Source organism: Manacus vitellinus, unplaced genomic scaffold (assembly GCF_001715985.3).
Source record: "Manacus vitellinus isolate BGI_N305 unplaced genomic scaffold, ASM171598v3 scaffold_2_pilon, whole genome shotgun sequence".
Taxonomy (NCBI): Eukaryota; Metazoa; Chordata; class Aves; order Passeriformes; family Pipridae; genus Manacus; species Manacus vitellinus.
Window position 1 is genome coordinate 19,663,916 of NW_021940208.1, and position 22,608 is coordinate 19,686,523.

Here is a 22,608-nt window from a genome sequence, read left to right on the forward strand (position 1 = left end):
CAGTAATGGTTCTGCTTCTCTTCTGTAGAGCTTTTCATCTGCATCCCACACTGCTTTACTAATTTAATCTAAATAAATGTCACCAATAGATGTTTTTCCATATTACAGAATCCTGAGTTTTAGAGAATTCTTATTCCCCTGTTAGGTGGGAGCTTCGTCTTGCTGCAATGCATCCTAGCAAATTTTTGTTGTCTGGCCCATGGACCCATTGATATTTTTAAAACATACTCATATTCCTGAGCGAGTGAAAGGGTTTTACAAGGCAAAATGTGCTTTAAACCAAACATCTGCAGCTAATATTAAAATTGAAAAGTGTGCTTGGGTCAAATGTAGATATTGGCTGATTGGTTTTTATCTCAGTTTATCTGAGGTATATCTGGAGTTCTGTGCTTAGTCATGAAGTTTCAACCATTAAAACAGGCCTAGACAAAAAGTCTTCATGACTTTTTTTAGGAGAAAAACTCATAAAGCTATCAAGATAAGGAGCACTGACTTTAAGTATAAAGAATGAAATGTTGGATGAAGCAAATTGTAATTTTGGCTTCAGATTACTAGGTAACGTAATTTCAGTGTCTTTTGGTTAATGAAGTGGTTGTTTCCATGTTTTAAGATAATGAAATATATAATACATACAGTCTGTAAAAACACGTAAAATAGCCAGGACTTAATTCATGTGATATGAGAAAATGAAATGCTAAAAATCATTCTGGAAGAAAAAAAATTTATATAAGCCTTTTAAAGGATTCAAATTCAGCAAAATTAAATTACTTCAATTTGGCTGTTATAAGAACAAGAAAGAATCCTGCAAAAATGTCGGTTATATCTGCTGTAAATTGTAGATATCTAATAACAGAAGGTTTAATGCATCACATGAAAATGGTGTTAGATGAATGTTATGGAGAATGGCAAAAATGGATAGTATATCTTAGACAGGAAATTGATACAACAGAAATACTGAAATAATTGAGATTATTTGATAATGGCAATGATAATCTGATATTTGTAGAACTAATAGACAGTTAAGAAGAGTGTAATTGAGGACGGTAATTGAATTATAGACTCCTTCCTTTCCTCTGATTTCCTATCTGTTCTGCTGTTGTACTGGAGTGCTATCTTAAGTCATTCATTTCATAGTGGGCTGAATGTACCTCTGTGTAGTTACAATTGCTTTATACTTAATTAAATAGAGGAAGGAGTAAAAGGCAACCAGTGTATGATTGATTGATTTAGTGTTGATCTATAATAACTAAGCTGTGGTATATATCAATACATCATAAATGTATTACTGTGAATCATCTAAAATGCTAATACATAGGATATAGCCAGTATTAAACATTTTTCTTTAAGAAAAAATAACTAGAAATATTTTTTACATGAAAAGTGATATCCCAAAGCATGGTGTTTTGTCAAGAAACTAATTCTTTGGCAAATCTTCTGGCTGCTGTAAATCTGGTTACACTTACATATATTTAAACTCCTCTCTCTAAGAGACTGTTCTCATATTTTAGGTTTTTAAACTTGAACACTTTCCTCCTCCATATGTTAAAAACCTGTGAATTTACAAAAATTATATATCAGATAGCATCAGAATACATTCAAAGAAGGAGGGTGCTTAAATCTTCACGGTCATTGTTCTTAACCACCTGAATTTCACATACATGATACCAGCTGTATCCTAGCATCTGATCTCAATGAAAAAAAAGAAACAGGGAAAATTTGGTTTATTTAGCTTATCAAAGAGAAAGCTAAGCAGTAACTGGATCCAGTCTGTAATTAGCAACACAAGAAAAAGTCATCTGATACTAGAAGACTCACAGGCAAAGATACCATGGGACCTACCGGAGTTCAAAGTAAAAATAAGATGCAGATTTTTAACCATTGTAAGAGTTTAGCCTATGAGGTAGTATTGCACAACTGGCCTGTGACTGAATGGAAGGAGCATATAGTTTCTTGCATATATCTGAGGGATCTCCAAAGAAATCAAGCCCCTCACCTTCTTCCAAGCTGTGTTTAATTAGGGTGGAGAGCTGAGTTGAATGAAACAGTGCCATCAGCCACAGCGTTGTTCTAATTTTTGTCTGTAATTTATTCTAATGTGAACAGTAGAGGGGAATGAGTGTGTTCCTCTGACCAGTTTCCATCAGGGACAGAATTAACATTTGAACACTCTTCTATGTGCTGAAGCGCATTTGTATTATTGCTGTTGTTACTGTCATCTCTGAAATAGACTCATCATGGTTATGAGAAAAAGGTTGTACACCAAGAGCACAAATTTAAATTAGCTTTTCCATATATGAAGACGTTGCTAACTTGAAGCTGCATCAGTGAAAAAACTGAAGGAATACAATTCCCATTACCTCAAGCATGAGGGATCACTGACAGCAGCAGCATATGGTCTTTCTAACATTTCCCTGTTCAGAAGCTGGGGTAGGTCATGATTACAGGAAGTAAAGATCTCTGAACGAATAGAGCATTGCAAGCTGGTGTACTGACAGTTTCTATGTACCTAGTGGAGAACAGAGATATTCAGTCTCTCCAGTCTGAAACCTTTTTGCATTTCTCTTTAGTGAAGGTGTTCATTGTGGTTTTTTCACTGAGGCAGTAACTCTCAGTGACTGCAGCCTAGGCAAAGGCAGAGTCAAGAGCCTGGGAAATGCAGGTCGGTGTAGTGAGGGTCCCTATTCCAGACAGTTGACTCCTTGTAGGAGTGTCATGGCATAACCCACCTGAGCAGATGTGGAGGGCTGAAGGCAGCCTTCCATCTAATGAAAAATATTGGAAAAAGGTTGTTTTACAGTGCATGATACTGATGAAATGGTAATCCACAGAGGAGATAAAGCTGATACCTAATTAAATTGTGTCTTTTTTTCCTTATTTTCCTGAACATCCTGAACACTGAAAGAAAAGTGAAAAATATTATTTAAGTATTAATATCTAGTCTTAGATCAATACATTCAATTGAGAAACTGTCAAACTGGAAAAGCAATGCTAATTTTTAACTATTTTATTTTGAAATATTTTCACATTATTTTTAAAATGCAAAATTACAAATCATTAAATTTTGTTCATGGTTTGGGATATTAAATGTAATTAACTTCAGAAAAGTGACTATTGGCATACTGCTCTGGCTAATTTTTATATTTATTAATGGAATGGAGGGACTTGTAATTTATGACCCTGAACAGGGTGTGAATAGCAAGTTATATGATTTGGGTTGTACTTTGCATAAGACAGTCTCAGAAGTAAATCTGTTATCTGATAGATTACTGACAGTGGTGTCATGCACACTGTTGGAAGAAAATACAGCTAAGCATGATTGCAACTGTGTCCATTTCCCTGTGCTTGCCTGTAGAGGTTGGGTTTGGGGTTTTTTTTGAGGAAAAGAAGTTGATGTGACTTATGAGAAATAGTTTTAGGAATATCAAGTTATGGTACTTACTAATATTCTTCTAAAAACAGGTATACTTCATTGTATTTCTTAAAAGCATTTAAGTTCATGTTTTAACTCATGGGTTTTAAGTGTTAAAGAGATGTGATTAACTTAACTGTGCTTCATGGATGGGTAAAATTTCCTGTGTTCTTACACAATATTTTGTTGAAAAATCCAGCTAATAGCTGTCACCTCGACTTTCTTTAAAGGTCCTCGCCTATACTGAAGGCCTCCATGGAAAATGGATGTTCAGCGAGATTCGGGCTGTCTTTTCAAGACGTTATCTTCTCCAGAACACAGCTTTGGAAGTGTTTATGGCAAACAGAAGTAGGTCGTAGTTATATTTGTTGCATAAAATTGTGCTAATTATTTATTATCTTAGAATTTAAACTCTGTGCTTCCTCCGATAAAGTGCTTAGATCTGTTCAATAATGCTTATTCTTGCATATATTCAGTGCAAATTGTGTTAAAATCAATCACATAGATCAATCTCACTCTTTTCTCTGCAGCAGGGAAATTTATTTGCAAAACCACATCATTACAATTGGTAAATTCTTCAGATGTTTGATAGGAAACTTGCTTTTTCTATTGTCTCACCCCTCTTCTCAATTTCCATAATTATTTTAGTGAAAAATATAAAGGGATAATTCCTTTTCTAATTATAAACTGAGTTAAAGTAAAAAAGTACCAAATGATAAATAAATAGATCCACTCAGTTTTCTGTATGTGCTACTATGAATGGTTGGTGGGTGGTGAGTGGCTGGTGAGGTGTGTCAGTGGTCTTTTGCCCTGAGGAACTTTGATGTAAGTTTTAATTTCAACCGGGGAGGGAATTAAACAATTCCTTGGCCCCGTGTGTTTTAATGCACCAGTTAGAAGACCAAATGCTGTGCCAACTACTGGACAACTTCTCAGCCTGATAAGAGGCTATATGGGTTAATAGTAAGCTGTGGTTCCTCTGAAATAAACAACACTCAGATCTTCTGCAAAATGGGAGAGCTAATGCCAAAACGTTAACCAGCTAACTATACACAGTTATAAAGTACAGCAGGAATTTCTGTTGTACCTTGGATCCCCAGGAGGATAAAAGTGGAACTGACTTCTCTCCCCATACAGAAATCAGAGCATTTGAAAAATATATGCAGATGGAGAAACAGACATTCTGCAAATGTTTTCCTATACCATATTTTCTTTTCTTCATTTAGCTTCTGTTATGTTTAATTTTCCTGACCAAGCAACAGTGAAAAAAGTCGTGTACAGCTTACCACGTGTTGGAGTAGGAACCAGCTATGGTTTGCCACAAGCCAGGTAATTTAATTAAAATAATTAGTATATTTTGTGTTTATTATTTTATAAAGTTGATGTTTTTTGAATGTCAACCCTAGAACATTATTCCTGCCATGAAACTCTAGATTTTCTCCTTCTTAAGGTTACTTTGATAAACTTTACTTGCTATATGGCCTATTAGTATGGGATAGAAGTAAAATTATTTTAAATTAGATTATTAGATTATTTTTTTTCCAATTACAGGAAATAAGTACCTTCCAGTGAAAAAACTTACACCTTATCTCTTCAAAGTCTGGTTTCCAGTCAGATTTTATAAATTTATAGGTAAATGTTCATCCTTGCTTTGATTGTTATACAGGATGTGGAACTAAACTTGACTAGGTTTTGTGTTTGCTGAATGTAAATTAATTTTTTCTGTATGAATGTGTGTGTATTTTACTTAACTGCTTATCAGCATAGTGGTTATTTTGCAACTTCCAAATTGCTTCTATACATTAGTAATGCATTATTCTTCTTCTGTTTCCAAAATTAAGAAGGAGAGATATTTTAGAAAGACCAACTAAGGATCAGTCTTAGAGATTTTCAACATCAATATCAAATCAGCCTATGACCAGAAATAAGGCTGGAAATTTTGAAATCCTATATTATAAATGTATTTCTATTTCAGTGATATGTAAGATGATCTTCATGTGTACTTCACTTAGTCGGAGGGGGAAAATTTCCCACCTGACTTTTTTTTTTTATTTGTTTTTTTGTTGTTTAGGGTTTTTTTGTTTAGAAATATCTGTTTGGACCCAAAATTGTTTTTGAGGGTGTATCAGCAGAAATGTGGTGAAAAAATTTTTAGGTTCAGGATTAACTTCTGGTCAAAATGAAACAAGAATAAATAAATATAAGGGAGAGAGGAAGCAGCAGGAAATTCACAAAATATGGTGCTTTGGGTTCAGACATCCATTTGGCTTGATTTGGTCAAAAGCCAGTGACTTGCTCATCAGTGTAATGTCTGGGGTGTATCTTTCTCTTTCTTGAAGTCATTTCCTACAAACTAAGACTTCACATTGTCCTTGTTTTATCCCACTGCAAAATGTGGAAATACTTTGAAGTGTCAAAGCATTTTTAGAACTGGAGAACTATTTCATTCCCAGCTGAACATCATTCCCTGTCATGAGCTGGAGAGTCTCATGGTACCTAAGGCTTGATCTCCTGAATGTGCTGAAGCTTTTAGGCAAACTGCCAGATTTCTCAAGTTTTCATTGAGATCAAGGAGAATTTGGGGCATTTATTTGGAAAGCGCATCTTGTTAATATTTGCATTGTTCTTCCATATACTCAAGCTAAAGGAATTGCTGTCTCTATGTGGAAAGTAATAGTGTTCTTTTCTGAAACAGAAATGGCCACATGTTCTAGCACAAACAAAATGCAAATTTCTCAATCAGAATTTCTTATCTACAGTGACATTTTTTACTTTTGAAATTCATATCCTTTGTGCATTATTCAGTGAATAATTGTCTGAAAAAGTTTGTTGATATATAATTATTTAGAAAAGTTTCAGCTTCAATATAATATGCAGTTATTTCCATACCTTTTTGATTAAAGTTCAATTTGAATAGAAAATGGGCTTGCTAGCCTTCAGAATAGATCTGGCATATGGCAGTGAAGTTGTTTTTCTTTCTTTTTTTTTTTGTGTAATCATGGTATGATTTATGCACAATAAAGACCCTGTAATCATGGTTTTTTTCTTTTTTTTTTTTTCCTGTCTACATACCATTATTATCTTCACTAGGATTGCAGTGGAATAATTGAGAGGAAATCTGGCTCTATAACTGCTCTGTAGTTAATCTAATCTTTTGTTGATGTTAGAATATAGTTTCCCTTCCTATGAATATGTTGGCTCTGGCATGCTAATTTTTAAAATTATGCTTGTTTGTATAACTAAGAGAGGGAGAAATTTTGCTGAGTAATCAAAAGGAGCTACTATGCTAAAATGCCTTTTTTATCACCAATTTTCCAGCTTAGGCTGTACTTTATTTCAACAAAAGCAGATCTTTCTGGTTGTTTTGCTTAATTTCTTAAGTTTTATTTATGTAAGTAATATTTCCTCTCTGATATTACTCTGATAAACATGTCATTTTAAGTTAAATACAGTACCATAAAGACTTGTATTAGTGATGAAAAGATTCTGAAGAAATAAATTACTTTTAATGTAGTACAATTGACTTCAAGTGCATTTCAGTTTTCCTTGTGAAATCCTACAATTAACAAAGATGCAGTAGATGAAGTAGAAGGAAATAGCAATGTTTATGCACTAATGGCACAAAGTATTTGAAGCAGGTGAATTGGTATGTCTTCCTGAAACCTTACAGACCTGCTGTTCTGAGCAAGTCTCCACTTTGCCACTTTGCTACCTTTTCCAGCAGCCTGTCTAATGCTTTGATTCAACAAAGTGTTCAAGCCTGTGCCTAATGTTACAAAGAATTACATCCTTAAAATCAGCCACATGTTGAAGGATTCAGTCTGATTTGGTAATCAAATTAGTCTGTCTTTGATAAATGCATTTTAAATGTTCCTGAAACACATTACACTGATTGTAGTTTCCTTATGACTTTGACAAATGATACAACTGAGCAGACAGTGCTGTGCCTTTTAACTTACTTCTGCAGGTCCATGTGATTCTACATAGGTAGGGTAGTATCCACATTTTTACCATGCTGTTATCAGACTACTTTTGAGGGTTTTAACACCTCAGGTGTAATTTACTGATGCCTTTTTTTTTAAGGATAACACCAAGTTTAGAAACCAACTGTGAGCTGCCTGATGGTTTTGTAAGTGTACAGAGATCAAAGAATTGGTAAAAGATACAGTATCTTACTTCACCACTAAACATATGCTGGCACCTTCACTGAAATTCTGTGAGCTGTTAATGCATTAGAGAAAACCATAGCTCCAGTTATTAAAGCTAAGAAATTCAAATTATGAACTTTTTGCTGCAAAAAATGTATTTTGAGAGTTGCCATAACTATATTCAATATCAGCTTACTAAATTAAAAGTGACTGTGAAAAGAGTTGTGTCGTACTCCACATATGGAATATATAACATCCCTTCCCTCAACAAAATGGCATGAAATTTTTTCTAAACACATTTAAACATATAAAACTTGAAAAATTGGATCATTCCATTGTACTTCAGAGTCTTCTGCAGTTTCCATTTTGAGTAGATGTTTCATGGTTCTCTAGAAGCAAAGGAAGCACATTCATTTCTGAGAAATAGTTTGATCAAAGTTGGGTGGATTTAGCAAAACAGAAAACAGTGGGTCTTCCTGTGTTAGCTGAAACAAGCAGGCGTGGAACCAATTTATTGTGCATAATTTTTTCCAGTCTTTGCTGAAATAACTGTGAATCTTTCAAACACCTTAGATATGGAGTAAATAAGGATGTGTTTTAGTATATTTTGATTTTCTGTAGAGTGTACTCAAATCAGGTATTCAAATGTGAAGTCCAGCACTTGACAGTTTATAGATTTTTGAGACTCCCTAGAAGACTGTGAATAAAGTCTAAAAGCAGCTACTAAGCTGTACTGATGGAACGGGTGGAACACAAAGTTGGTGACAGAAATGCTTTGTAAATTTAATGAGCTCCTTAGTATTTTTATTTTCTGTGTTGACTAATTTGTGTGTAGTGTTAGCCAAAATTTTCTGGGAACAATATGTCTTTGAGAGTTCCACTGTAAAACTAATTGTTAATCTATAAAATGCAATATAAAATATGATTACATTCCAATATTTCTTTAGATACTTGTTTCATAAGAAGTGTAATAGAAATAACTAAAACATTTTGTATTGCCTCCTGTGTACTAGTAAAGTGTATTTACCTTTGGCATCCTAGAGTCATAAGGCTAGTCAATGTGGCAAGACCCTATGTCCTGCTATTTGGGTAAATACACTTGCAGGGTCATTTCTGTATGCCCTATTTGTAACCTGAAGTATGGCAGACATTGACAACCTGGCCACTTGCAATTTAGACACAAAATTGTGCCTGTACACGCCAATCACATACCAATACTCATAATTTCTCTGGAAGTAGAGTTTAGTGCATATATAGAAGTATGTACATGTATCTTTAGAAGTAGATGGTTCACAGTTTTGTAAACTCTGCCCAATTTGACAATTTGCATATAACTTTAAGAAAATACTCAGCATTCAGAGTCTAGAAAAAGTACAATTAGTGTGCTTAGTGTGCAACTAAAAGCTGAAGCATTGTGTCCCTGTTTACTCTTGACAAGCTATAGAAGTGCTACTAGATATATTCTTTAAATTCAACAAATTCAGACTACACATTGGAAACCCTCTTTGTTGTTGTTATTTTTAAGAGGTATAAACATTTTCCTTATTTTGATACACTTATAAGATCTAAATTTCTGTAAAAAAAATGTATCTGAGGATATTTTCTCCTTCCAAAGATTTTTCTTGTCTTTTTTTTCAGGCAAGAACTATTCTCTCTAGAAATGAGTTGAGAGCAATGAGCCTGTTTCTACTTTTTGCAGATTGTTTTCTTTAATACATTAGTCTAGACTGACTCTAGTCCCCTATATTTTACCAACCAGGGACAGTATATACAATGGGTAATTTAGAACTTGGTGTATGGTATTTGGTTATTGTGATGTTGACAAATTGAATGCAGAAGAGCTTAAGTTTTCTGATTTTCTTTTCCTTGGCATGTAGTTTGATTCTCTCTCCCTTATCCAGTCATGAAAGTTTTAGAAAATGTGTGGAAATTATCTTAAAAGCTTCTGCTCCTCTTTCTAATTTGAATTAAATACAATTCAGAAGTCATTATGGAGAGACAGATGAACAGGTGAGCAGATAACTGAGTAAACCCTGTTTCTTTCAGAAACCAGGCTATAAATTGAAGTCTTGAAGCTTACTGGGATATAGGAAAGAATCATGGTTAGCTGACCAGAGAAGAGGTGCACAAATTGTGTAATAAATATCTTCAACCCATGTGATGGAAATATATGGCACTTTAATCTATCACTCACTCACCTTAATGAACTTATCTCAATATATACCTTTGAAACAGGAAATTGGTATTCCTCTTTTCTTCCTGCTAGACAAGCCAGGCACCAGGAGGTCTGCAGTTCTTTTACTCCCAGTCTTTTAACCAGATTCAGAATAAAATAAAACACAACATATTATTCTGATTTATTACAATGCTGTAGTAGTGGTAAAATAAAATATAGTTCCTAATTTTATCCATTTCTCAAATAAGGTAATAGTATCTTCTTGACATAAAAAAGCCTCTGAGAGAATCTGAAATTAATCACACTCATTATGTTACCCTACATCGTAACATTTAAGATGACTCTTAAAAAAATAATTCTTTAAATGTATTTCCTAGGAGAATCTCTCTGGCCACACCCCGACAGCTTTATAAATCCTCCAACATGACTCAGCGCTGGCAGAGACGGGAGATATCTAACTTTGAATACTTGATGTTCCTCAATACTATAGCAGGTAAGGCTTCTGACGATTTAATCCTTCATAATGCATTTGTTTGTCAAAGTCTTAAGCACCGTGACTTGATAGAATACATTTATCCCTCTAGAATTCAGCTGCAGCTTTGTGATAGATTCGGAAACACACACATTAAATTTTATCAGAAAATGCACAACCTATCACTGAGACTTTAGATTCATGTGTTGCTGTGGAGGCTGTTCCTTGCTCCCCTTCTGCCATTTCCTCTGCTGACAGTTTTGTCTGAAGCTTTATTAGAGTCAACAAACCATTGCCAGAGAGTGTCTGGAAATAATAATGGGAAAATGTAATTTCACTACTTCATCATTCTCTGCAACAGCAACTAGACAGCAGAATAACAACAGTATTCTGCCTAGTACAGATGTCACCTGGATTGTGGTATGATTAGATTACAGCATCTTTTCTCATTTAGTTCTTTGAGCTGAAGTATAATATCAGATTAGGTATTTAAAATGAGAAATAACTGCCGTAGACATCCATTTGTTATTGGCAAAAGAAGAGCTTTTCTGGCAATTGTCATTAATTAAACATTCACAATGATATTATTCCTTTCACCTTTCCCTTTTCTATGTATTCTCTCCTATGGTAATTTTAAATGTAAAAATGTTTTTTAGACCATATACAAAAATTTCCAGGAGGTTGTCTACTATTATGATTCCTGCCTGTAGCACACATGCTGCTTATAAACCTGCCCGTGGAGAGCCTTCCTCAGACATTTCACTTCAGTGAACTTTAATTTGAAACCCAAATTAAATTCCACCAGGCATCACTTTGTACTCCAGTGTTACAATTCTCATCTTTACTTGGTCCTGACTTTTATGCTCAAGGTTATCCTCAGGCCAGATATAAGATACATGTCAGTGTGAAACCTAAAAGTAGCACTCGTTACACTGACTAGTCTGAGGACAGTCACTGCATTCTGCCCAGTAGGGCAGTGGCAGAATTCAGGAGCCGTCAAATTCGCTTGCTTTGAACCTTTAGGCTTTTGCTGCTGTGCATGGTAGTCATCTTCCATATATCCAGTCTTATAGATATTAATAAATGTGTCATCAAATTATCCCGATGTGGTACAGAAGTGCTACTACTGAACAATTGGAAATCTGAGGGCATGTTTACCTTATGCAGTGAAGCAAAAAGCAGAGTCCCTGAAACTACTGGACATCTGGGTTGGAAAGTCCATATGGTGAAGTCCAATGAAGGCTCACCAGCTTGGTTCCCAAGCATTATAGCTACAGTTCCGCAGTTCTCTGCTGGAGGAAGGAGCCTTGCTGAGCGTTTATTGCCTCTGGCACAGTGCCATGAGAATGCTGCTATCCTGACTCTGGACATTGGCCTGTCTCCAGCTGCTTCATGGCTCTTTAACATCAGCTGCCCTTCTGGTGGTGAGGAAGTACAGGCAGAGCCTTGCAAGCTCTCTGACTGCCTCACCCAGACTTGGAGGATTTTTCTGGAGAGCTAGGAAGGTAGCCTAGGTCCTCTCAGTCCTTGTCCAATACAATAACAACAAAAAAGTCCTTTGCTTGTAATTTCCTTTTTATGTATTCATTTTTTCTGTAAGCAGTGAGACTAAACTCTTTAAATGACAGTACACAAGAGCTGAGCCAATTTTTTATAAATTTTTCATTTTTAATCAGTTTAAAATTTCAAGGTCATTTACTTTTAGGTACATCACCAAAACATCCAAACCTAGAAGACACCATTATGTCTGAAGTCAATTAGGAATTGCAGTGACACACTAAAGTATTCATCAGTAAACAAAGTTCAGCCTGGAGAGATTCCTTCAGAGTATCTCAGAGATCTCAAAAGAAATGTTTTTTGACCTTTTGTTTAATACTAATACTGCTGGGCATGTTTTATAGCCAAACACTTTGGGTGGTTGTACAAGACAAGTTTCTCTTAAGTCATCTGGTAGCATTCATCTGCCTTACAACAGGATGACTTGACATTCCCATTCTAGGTACCACCTGCTATGGCCGAAGTTTGAAGGATTACTGACTATTTGTTGTTTTTGGTGTATATTCATGAGTTTGTGTTGTATTTGGAAAAGTAGATTGGTCACTACCTTTGGAGTGTCTCTCTCTGACTCAAAGCATTTAATTTCTAGCAAATTTATGTGTATTAGTCTTATACTGGTAAATCTCATAGATTCATGTAATCTCATAGTTAACTGTATAAGCTCTATTGCTCATTTCACAGCATTACCTACCATCTTATAAAATCTTTCAGCAGTACGTGATTTTTTTTTTTTAATTATAATCAAATTTATCCTCGATAGCTGAACTCCCTGCCAATGACACACACCAGACTGACTGAAACCCAACAGGCAATTCTAGACATGACAACAAACTTTTTATTGCAGTTTGGAACAAACCCCAAAGTTGTCTGACTTTTTGACAGAAGCAAAAATCCCCTCAAGTTATTTTTTTGGAAGATCAATCTAGTTTTCTATTCTAATGAAGTCTGTACTTCATCTAGGTAGCTGACTTCCAAAAACTCATTAAGAACTTGGGAGCATTGCAAAGAATCTCATCATAAAGCTCCTGGCAAACCAGAAACCCACCCACAATGGAGTGCACCTGAGCTCCAAGTCCAATCATAGGGAAGAAAGCTTCAAAACCTAAATATGTGTTAGACAGCCTAAAAGTTCTCACATCCCCAAGCCGATTGCTCCACTATTGCATGGCATAGTACCACCACAGCCTGAGATCTGGGAAACTGCAGGCAGCCTGAATGACACTGCTGCTTTTACAGCTGTGCCTGTATTTTCTGTAAGTCTTCTGTTGAAAAGCATTCCTCAAAAATATTCCCTTTACAAGAAATAGATGTTTTCTGATGAAGCACTAGAAAAACTAATAACTCTATCAGAAATACAGTACTGGAAGCAAAGTACCTCTAGTACTTGTTGCCCTAGTTTTGATAAGAGTTATATACACTGTTTTGATAACTATCCATGTACATCTATATTAAACAGGCACAAATTCTTATATGCACTGTACACAGGACCCTCAGCAGTCAGAAGAAAATACAGAAATTTCTATTTTGTATGCGAAGATAGAATACAGAGTATGCTTGTGACCTCTTTTCCTAAGTGAAGATGTGTATTTTCTTTTTTTTCTTCTTGGAAATCCAGTTTCCAAATACATTTTTAATTATACTCTTTTGTAATGAGATTCCATAAGAAATATTTTCTTAAAAATTGCAAGTTCTTTGCCAGTAATTGTTCATGTAGGCAGCGATGACCTAGTTTCGGAATATAACTTTATTTAAGCAGCATCTTATTCTCTAACAATATTATTGTTCTTAGCTATTGAGAAATATATGCATCAAATTTTTTTTATTTATGTCACCATTTAACTCCTACTGACTTATTCAGCATATCTGAGCTGTAGCTTAGTCAGAAATATGGAGGTTTGACACTTCAAAAAAATGTAGATTATCTCTTGGTAAGTAGATGATAAGTAAGGTCACTTCACTGTTTTTCCTTCTCATCTTAGTAGATGTCCATTAACAACGTGGTTTAGTGCATCTTTTGCTAATTCTTTGTAGTTTCCCTTTTTTTTTTTTTTACAATGGTGTTTATTTAATATTTAGTTCTTACAAAAGAGTATTAAAGCACTCCCATTTTCTTGTGATCCTTTTCTGAAATTACTCAAGAAGCAGTAGCCTTGCAAGAGAGACGTTCAGAACTAAGGATTCTGACACCAGCTCATTTTTTTTGTTTGTGGCATCATGCAGATGGGTCCTTTCCCACAAGAAGTCTTTTACCTGCTTGTTAATACTGTTAATTACATAGACTGTTTGGACTCTGAACAACAGAACCACTGAAATAAATATATGAATATCTTCTTAAATCTCTACCCGTTTTGCTGGTATGTTTATCCTGACAAGAATGGCTCCTGCCTATCCTATATGTTCTTCGTGTTTGAAATACCAAAGTGTCCCTTTGGAAAATATCCATCTTTCCATGACTTTTGTTTTAATCTTTACATCAGCATCTGAAATGTTTCCACACTTCATTTTTAGTTTAACTGTTTCTACTGTGATCTGTACTCACGACTTAATAACTGTCTACTTCAGCTCTCAAAGATCTCTCTTTCTAGTTTATTTCCTATCCAAGTACATATGATTATTTTCACTTGCGTTGGTTGGCCTGATGTCTCATTGCAATTTCAGTTCAAAATCGCTCTCCATCTTCAAAACTCTATAACGTCTTGTTTCAACCTGTTTCTCTGGCCCTCTAGTTTCAGTCTTCTCACCTCCCTATTCTGTTTCCAGGCTCTTCACCTCTTTCTTGCCCTCTTTTCTGGCTCAAGCATATTTCATCATGTTTTCATCCCAGAGGTAAACGCTGCACTCTGCTGCTTATCAATCAGCCTCAATGTTACCCCTGGTTTTTGTCCTGGTTGTGTAGACAAGCCTTCCTGGCCACCTTCCCCCTCCTCCTATGTATTTCTTTCTCAGGGATCCTTTTACTTTGAAGACTTGGAAGCAGCTATGATTATGCTAATTGTCCTTTCTGCATGGGACCAGCATATGTGTCAACTGAACCCTCCGGGTGATATAGGAAACAAGTAATTGTTACTATTCTCAGTTACAAGGTTATTGAAAAGATTATTTATTGAAAAGAGCACTTAGAAGTAATCCCACCACTGCAAAAGGGATCAAGAATAGTGGGAACAAGAAGTCGTTTTGTAATATGGTTGCAGTGCTCACTCTTTTAGTTAGAAGTCTAGTTTTCAAGTCTATTTCTCAGTATTTAACTGATTCCTGCTGAGTTTTTCTTTTCAAATTGTAGTATATTAAATATGTGATTGCATTTGTATTTATTTGAATTTTAAGTCTTTTAAATCCTATATACCACAGCTTTTAAAAGAAATGGAGAATAATTCCATCCTTAATTCTTGTGAGCAATTTCTTGTAGTGGGAAGAATATTATTTTTAAAGGTTTGTGGAAAAAAATGACATCTTCAGTTAGGTAATAAATTTCTTCCCCTTCCCCCCTTTTTTTTCGCCTGTTTAGCTTTTTCCACTTTTTTACTCTGTGATGTACAAGCCCTCACTGGTTAATTATGTATATATTTAGCTACTGCATGTGTTGGGCTTATTATTGTCATCTAATTAGATGTAACTTGAACTACTTGCTTCTAGAAAAATCATTAAAAATTCTTTCCTAATGACCTAGAGATGACAAAATGTCTGTAAAGTGTGAAGAAGCAGACAAGCACAGGAACATCGCTCTTAAAGAGTGTTAATCCAGATGCTGCAATCATCTAATTAAACAATATTTTGCTGTCATTAACATTTTCACCAAGGAATTGCAGTTATAATTTCTTTGTCAGCTGTCTCTAGCTCGCTTTACCTTCAAAACTGAAGTGCCATATAAAAACATTAAATTGGATGGTTTAATTAAAAACTTTTGTGGTTTTTTTTTTTATGAAGAAACATAAGATCTCATTTACTATGCCTCATTTTTATTGTTCAAATAGATTAGTGTCACAGGCTTGCGATATTTAATATTCAGCCTTTAATATTAATCTCTGTAAACCTACTTGAGGGAAATCTGAAGCTTCTGAAAAGGTATAGAGCCTACTGATAGTGGTACAGGTTTTATGTTTTATATTTATTTAGCTAAAGAAAGAACCAAATAATTCTTGCTGGAAGAACCAGACAATTGATGAGATGGTTAAGTATATTCATCTGCTGACTTTATTCTGAAAATCATTAGTTGTGAAGCCAGAATTGATCAAAACAGCATTCCTAATAAAGTGAAACCACTGATATTTATGCATGTTTAGAACTATGGACTTGTAATCCCATTATAGGCCTAGGTCACTGTCCTCCACTCAGATAAGTATAGATGTATGGTCTTAACTTACCATGTAGGTTTGGTGTCCTCTCACAATTTAATTTATAGTTCGTGTTCTTGAGTCCATTTTATTTGTTGATATTAAGAAAAAATTGTTTTATTAATAAAAATAAATCACTAACTTTTTTATTAAACAAATTAATAGCTATTCTTAGTAGTTAATCTCTTCATGTTTTATAAATATTGAAGTAGGAGAGAAGAAAATATTTTGTTTATTTTTTCACAAGACTATGCTTATATTTATCAAATACATAATCACAAAGGCTCTGTTGTTTGCCATTTATCCTGCCTAAGCTGAGAGATAAACCGCTTCAAATTATTTCTCATTGTGGGGTAAAAAAATGCACACAGGAGTTACTGCAGTGTTCTGACATGGAGCTAATGTCACATGATACTTTCTTCATATGTCTATACTATAAGTAATCACTCAACAAAGAAGAACTCACAGCAGCTAGGCTCAGGATTGCTTTTTTTCTTGACTTAATCACAGATTTATGATTTTCCCATATGGAATGGGAACAAAAAGTCAAAATCTTTTGGTTGAATATTGAAATTAAATTGATATGAAGTAAATGAAATAAGTATCAAAACTAAATGAAATACAATATGAAAAAAATCTCAGTTTTGAAATTAAAATTAATTTTGGATAACCCTACATTTCCTTTCAAAATTTTGCAAAAGGATGTTCTCACCTTTTCAAATGTTTCTATAAAGTGGTTACAGTTGAAGATCTTTGCTACTCTGAACTCTTTTCCATTGAAGTTTTGATTCTGAAGAATCTTTATTTTTGCTTATGCTTTGTAATAGACTACAGTCATCTCAGCCTAAATCTCGAATTTCTTTTAGTCTGCTGTCTACATAAACACAAATGTCTTTCTGTTGTGGAAGCTTTTGCACACTCCTCTGTTAATTAAGGATTCTGATGGTGAGAAAAACTCTTATTGTGTGAAGCTATAGTTTTATAGAGGCCATATTTTATAGAACTCTAACTTTGATAATCTCAAGAAACTTTACAAGACATTTGTAATTAAACCCTTACCAAAGAGGAAAATAATATTCCGACTTGATGTATGTGGAAAATGAGGCAGAATTGTCTTTCTTCAAGACACATAGAGTGCTCTCCCTAAAATCTAAAAGAATTAATATTCTGCCAGAGAATATCTTTCCTTTTCCACCCTTATATGGATAAAATCTGGTATATTTCTTGGTTTAGTTGTTTGGTACATTCTTGTTCTGTCTAAGAGTCATTTTGCATTCATTCATTCATTCATTGCTGTTATTAAAGGAGTGGTTTTGTTTCTATCCATCTTTGTGTGTGTAGTGCACAGTGCTGGCACTGCATTTGTATCAAAGTCGTATTTGCACCTCATTGTTTTTTATATTCTTGTGAACATCTATGTGTTCAAAGTGTAAAAATGAGGACACACAGTTATTAACAGTATGCACTTTTCCTGTATTCAGTGAAGCTATGTACAAAGTAGAAACATGCTTTTTGTTCAGCAACTTCTATTGAAAAAAATAAGGGGTTTGTAGAGCAGTGAGTTTCACATTTCATTAAAGCAGAAATGATTTTTGTGGAGAATTGCAACTGCAACTCAGAACAAGGAAGCCTGTGTTTTCCTGTGCTGGGTTTTGTACCCCAGGAATCTGTCCAGAATCTGCAAGGAAGCAGTTAGTAAAACAGAGCTGTAAATCTACTGCAGGACTGGGAATTGTTAACCTGGATTATTTCAGTCTGCTAATTATATTACATAAACAGACACACACACACACACACACACACACACACACGCACGCATATATGTATTTATGACCGGATTTTGCTTCTAAAGACTCATGTTGCATATTGTGTGGTTCTCACCATTTTCATAGGGTGGATGGTTCTGTACTAAGAAATTTCATTTGTCTTATCGGTGAAATGTTAGAGTCTACTAAATACCAGAGAGCACAGAAATAGCTGCCTTTCCCAACACATTTTTCTTAGTGACAAATTCATATTTTTCAGTTTATTGCAGTTACAGGTTGTTCTTTGAAATGGTATCTAAAGGTGGTTTTTGCACAATTGAGCTGCTGGGATGATAGCAAGGCTTCTTTCATGATTGAAAAGAGTGGCCTGGGACGGTCAGCACTGTCTTTTAGGGAGGAGAAATGTTTTTTATTTTCAAAGTGATTACAAAATAGTGTTAAAGCAAACATGGCTTTCACCACTTTGATTCCACAGTTGCAGTGGAATCTCACCACTTCTTCAGTGAAGAAGAACCACAGGGAATAATGGGTTAATATGGCCTATCTGGGATAGACCTAGATTTGAAAACCTCAAATTTAGTCCCTTGCTGTTTGGAGTCTCATTTAATCTTTGCCAGCTCTGATACTGCATAAAGTTGCTAGGAAAATAATAGTCTAGTTCTTTTAAATTTCTACAGTCATGCTATAAAAATATCTTAATGGATATATAAAAAGAAAACATTTATTGGCGTATGGTGTGTTTTAGCTGATCTTGAAAGACACTGTGCTCTTTATATTATGTTGATTTCTGTGTTGACATCTGATTCAGTATAAGTACATCTAAATGGCTGCTTTTGTCTGGAAGATTTATACCTGATTGTGTCAAGTGGTGGGAACTGGGAACATGTGATGCAACAAATGTAACCACTAGATTGTTTTCCAGCTGGAGAAGTGGACGCTGTTTCCTAATTCTTAAAACTTTCTTTTTAATAGGACGAACATACAATGATCTGAACCAATACCCTGTATTTCCTTGGGTTTTAACAAACTATGAATCAGAAGAGTTAGACCTGACCCTTCCAGGCAACTTCAGAGATCTTTCAAAGGTATGCTTCAATTTTGTCAAAGAACAGTCAGCCAGTCCTTTTAGGAAGAGATTTTGTTTTATGTTTATAGTCTGGTTGCGTAAGGTCTTAAACTCATAAAAGTCTGAAATGAACCTTTCCATTTTAGAATGACTTTGTAGTGAATCTCTGCATTATGGTACTTCCATGTCTCTGACTTTACTGGTTCCAAATCCAGGTACTCCTCCATACCTTCTGATTTATGGAACGTGATTCCATCAGACCACTCAATCTCACTAATTATCTCCCCGAGTTTATAAAAGCTAATCCTTTGGAAATAAAAAGCTTAAACTAATATTTCACTTTATTTTGCAGTGACTAGAATACTAATATAATAGCAGCACTTCCTTTTGGTTTAATAATTATTTAGTAAACAAATATTTTGTATTTTAGATCCTGGAGTATCTGATCCCTATTTTTATTTCTTGGGCCTTTTCCCTCCAACCAGGTTTTAGTGTTTTATAATGATAAAGTACCTAGTATTTTTTTCTCTAATAGGATCACATTGTTGTCTATACCTGACTTAGGTACTCTAGTTGTGTCAACAGACTGGAGAGAAGGTCTGTCCTGGCCAAGTGTAGCAGAAACCTATAGAGGGGCTCTACTTTTGGCCAGCTAAAATAAAGACAAAAAACAGGGCTTAAAACTAAGTTGTGAGAAGTATCATTCCTGGTTCCTATCAACTAAGTGTATGCACTATCTTACAGTGAAGGTGGGTAGTCCTTCAAAATCCCCAGTGTGAGGTTTCTGTTTTTTGAGTGCGACAGCTTTTTTACATTCTTGCCACAGCTCCTCAACCAGGAGGGAGAAGTTCCTTGTACAAGTTGAGTGAGGCTCAAAACCACAGGAAACTGTGACTCACTGACTTAAGGAGTGAGACTGGAGACGAGAAAATGACCCCCAAGGCCTGTTCTGCAGTCCTGTGCTGCAGCCCATGCTTTCCCTTCTGCTACTGGTCAGTCATTAATGTTTCTGGGGCTTCTGCTTTAAGTCTGGAATTTCTTTCCACCTCTCCCTTAAAGCACATGTCCTGGGGAGCAATGAAGACATCCTGTCCTGGATATGTCACAGTCTCATCCCTGTCAGAAAGAGTATGCTTGCAGTACCTTCACATGTATTGTAACTATTCACAGAAGCCTGCTTTGTGAGACATCCGAAATAATTTGAGTAGGACTTGAATGAATAATAGCAGATAAAGATACCTAAGTTTTTTCTCCCTTTTTTCTTAGACAAATAAATGAATAAGTAAATAAACCCAGAATTTACACTACATGCACAGTATGCCTCAGATAGAAACAAATAGGCTGATAATTTCCTTAGGTTTTGTAAAAGTTCTGACCTTTCACTATATTAGGTATGTTTCACAAATGTATGTTTCAATCCTTTAACACTATTGTAATCTGTGCCAAGAACAGTAAAAGATCCACAGAGACATTACTTAAATAAACACCTGTGATTATTTTACACTTGCTTGTTCCCTAGCATGTATAAAAGTATTGCTGGTTCAGAGTTGTTCAGAGTGATAAACCTTGCACTTTTCAAAATTTCTCAAACTCACTTGCAAGTATTAATAGCACTGTGTGTGGTGAAGTGCAACAAGATTAGACAGTGTCTCATAAGTGCTTCTCTAGGTGCTTAGTTTTGGCTGAATCCAAATTTTTATGGCAGTCTACTATAGCATATAATTGCTATAGGAAGTGTGATAGCTCAATAAATAGATTTTCCTCATGAGTTAGTAAAGACTCATTATGGAATTAGTGCTTGTATAGCTTATTAAGTATCACTGCACTTTCGTTAGTGCTGTCCTTGAAAGGAAATGTAAAATCAAGTCCATGGCTATTTACTTTTCATCAAGAATCCATGCAATGTGCCCCTTTCCTTGCCCAATTTGATAACTGCATTCTCTTACCAAAAGTTATCAGTGGTTTCCTCTGGAAAAGATAGGTTTTTGACCACTGAAAACAATCCTGCACAGAACTAGTATAGGAAAATATTCTTTCATTTCTGGGAATATTTGTGCTGCATTTATCCCCTGGATGTGTGAGAAAACCCATGTGAAATCTGTAAAGTGTTGTGGAATCTCTCAGGATAAAAGGGTTGTAATTGTCTGTTTTTTCCAGTATTCATTATAGTAACACCTGATAGATTTCATTTCACCATAGTTTTAAAAGGAAAAATAGATCAATGATTTATTTTAAAATGCAGTGACCAATTAGTATGAAATACCTTGCTTTGTCCACTTGGGCTGTTATGCATTACTTGCGTCCTGTTTCAATTTTTGCATTATCAGTAAAAATATTCAAAATCAGAACATATCTGAAGTATTTCCCTGGCAATTCTGTTTCAATTTTCAGTATTGTCCTGTAAGTGAGCCCTTTCTTTCCTTGTTAGGGAAGTGAATCCTGAGTAGCCTGGTGTTTAAATGCAAGAGTTAGTGATTTATTGTTCACATTATTGAACCAGGGTGTGCTATCAAGTCTCAGCCAGACCTTGGGGGGAGGCACAGACAGTATCCTTTCCATGAGGAGCCACTTCCTTCTGTCGGATTTTACCCTGCAATAGAGAAATGTTTCTGCAGGTTTGATGGCAAATCCAAACCTCCAGCTAAATTGTTGATGGATAAAATCTCCTTCGTCAGTTCCTGACCTCCTGTCTCCCTGCAAATTTGCCCTTCTTTGTTTCACAAAGCCTCGGTTGTTGATTTTTAGTAATTAATTCTCTTCAAACCATCTTCTGAAATTATTTAGAATTCTAACACTATTGCATATGTGGTAGAAACCCACAAAAGGAATTGAATTAAAAGAGAAATCACATATCATGCTTTGTTTCCTTGGTTTAAAGTAGTTAAATGTAGGTGCTAAATCTAACTTCTAAAAATAATTATTTTGTGTATTATTGCTCAAATTTTATACAAAACTCCAATGTCAGTTCTGATAATTGACAGCAATGCTTTTAAATTTTTTTAATCTTTGATTCCTAGGCTTTCTCTGTAAAATATGACACACTACCTTTGGGATATCACAACTCATAAGTGACCATACAAGTCAAATGCAATTTATATGTTTCTTGAAGATGAAATTAGATGTGTTTGGCTTGCTTACGATCTCAGTAACAGAGTAAAACATACGCCTTTTTTCATTTAGCTCAAATTTAAATATTTACATTTCTGCAAAGCCATCTTGAACATGTAACTTGTCCTTTCCTTCCATGCCATTTTATTCTGGTTTAATGTAGTGCTCCTTACTGTGGTATTTTTACATCTAGATGTCGCTTGTTCTCTCAGAAAAATTACTTTTAAGTATTAGTCTAAAAATTCCTCTGCCTTTTTCTTTGAAGTGTTTGAAAATTCCTTTATCAAGGCTTTTTTTTTTTGTTTTACATAGATAGTTTTAGATTCAAAACCAGGGTCCATGGCCGTGGAAGGTGCCATAGCAGTGAAATATATTGGACCTCTCATTTGATTAGACAGTGTAGGTTCAAGTTTTATTCATTACATACACTAGGCTAAAGGTTATATTTATTGTTTGACAGGATCAAAAGCTAATGAAAGAGGCTGTCATAGATACATAGATTATCTTTTCACTATCAAACCACCAGGTGATCTGCTTATTTTCTTCTTTGCTGAGATTTCCTTTGGAAGAATACC

General features: G+C 35.0%; 1 protein-coding gene across 3 annotated transcripts in view; it reads left to right on the forward strand.

The window, feature by feature from the left end:
• NBEA (neurobeachin) overlaps nt 1–22,608 on the forward strand; it is a 472,840-nt gene that overhangs the window by 366,129 nt on the left and 84,103 nt on the right. For all 3 annotated transcript variants that reach the window (XM_029960860.1, XM_018071249.2, XM_018071252.2), the window contains 4 exons: nt 3,640–3,757; nt 4,636–4,738; nt 10,111–10,226; nt 18,832–18,944. In XM_029960860.1, the coding sequence (XP_029816720.1) occupies nt 3,640–3,757; nt 4,636–4,738; nt 10,111–10,226; nt 18,832–18,944 (450 nt within the window). The remainder of the gene's footprint in view (nt 1–3,639; nt 3,758–4,635; nt 4,739–10,110; nt 10,227–18,831; nt 18,945–22,608) is intronic.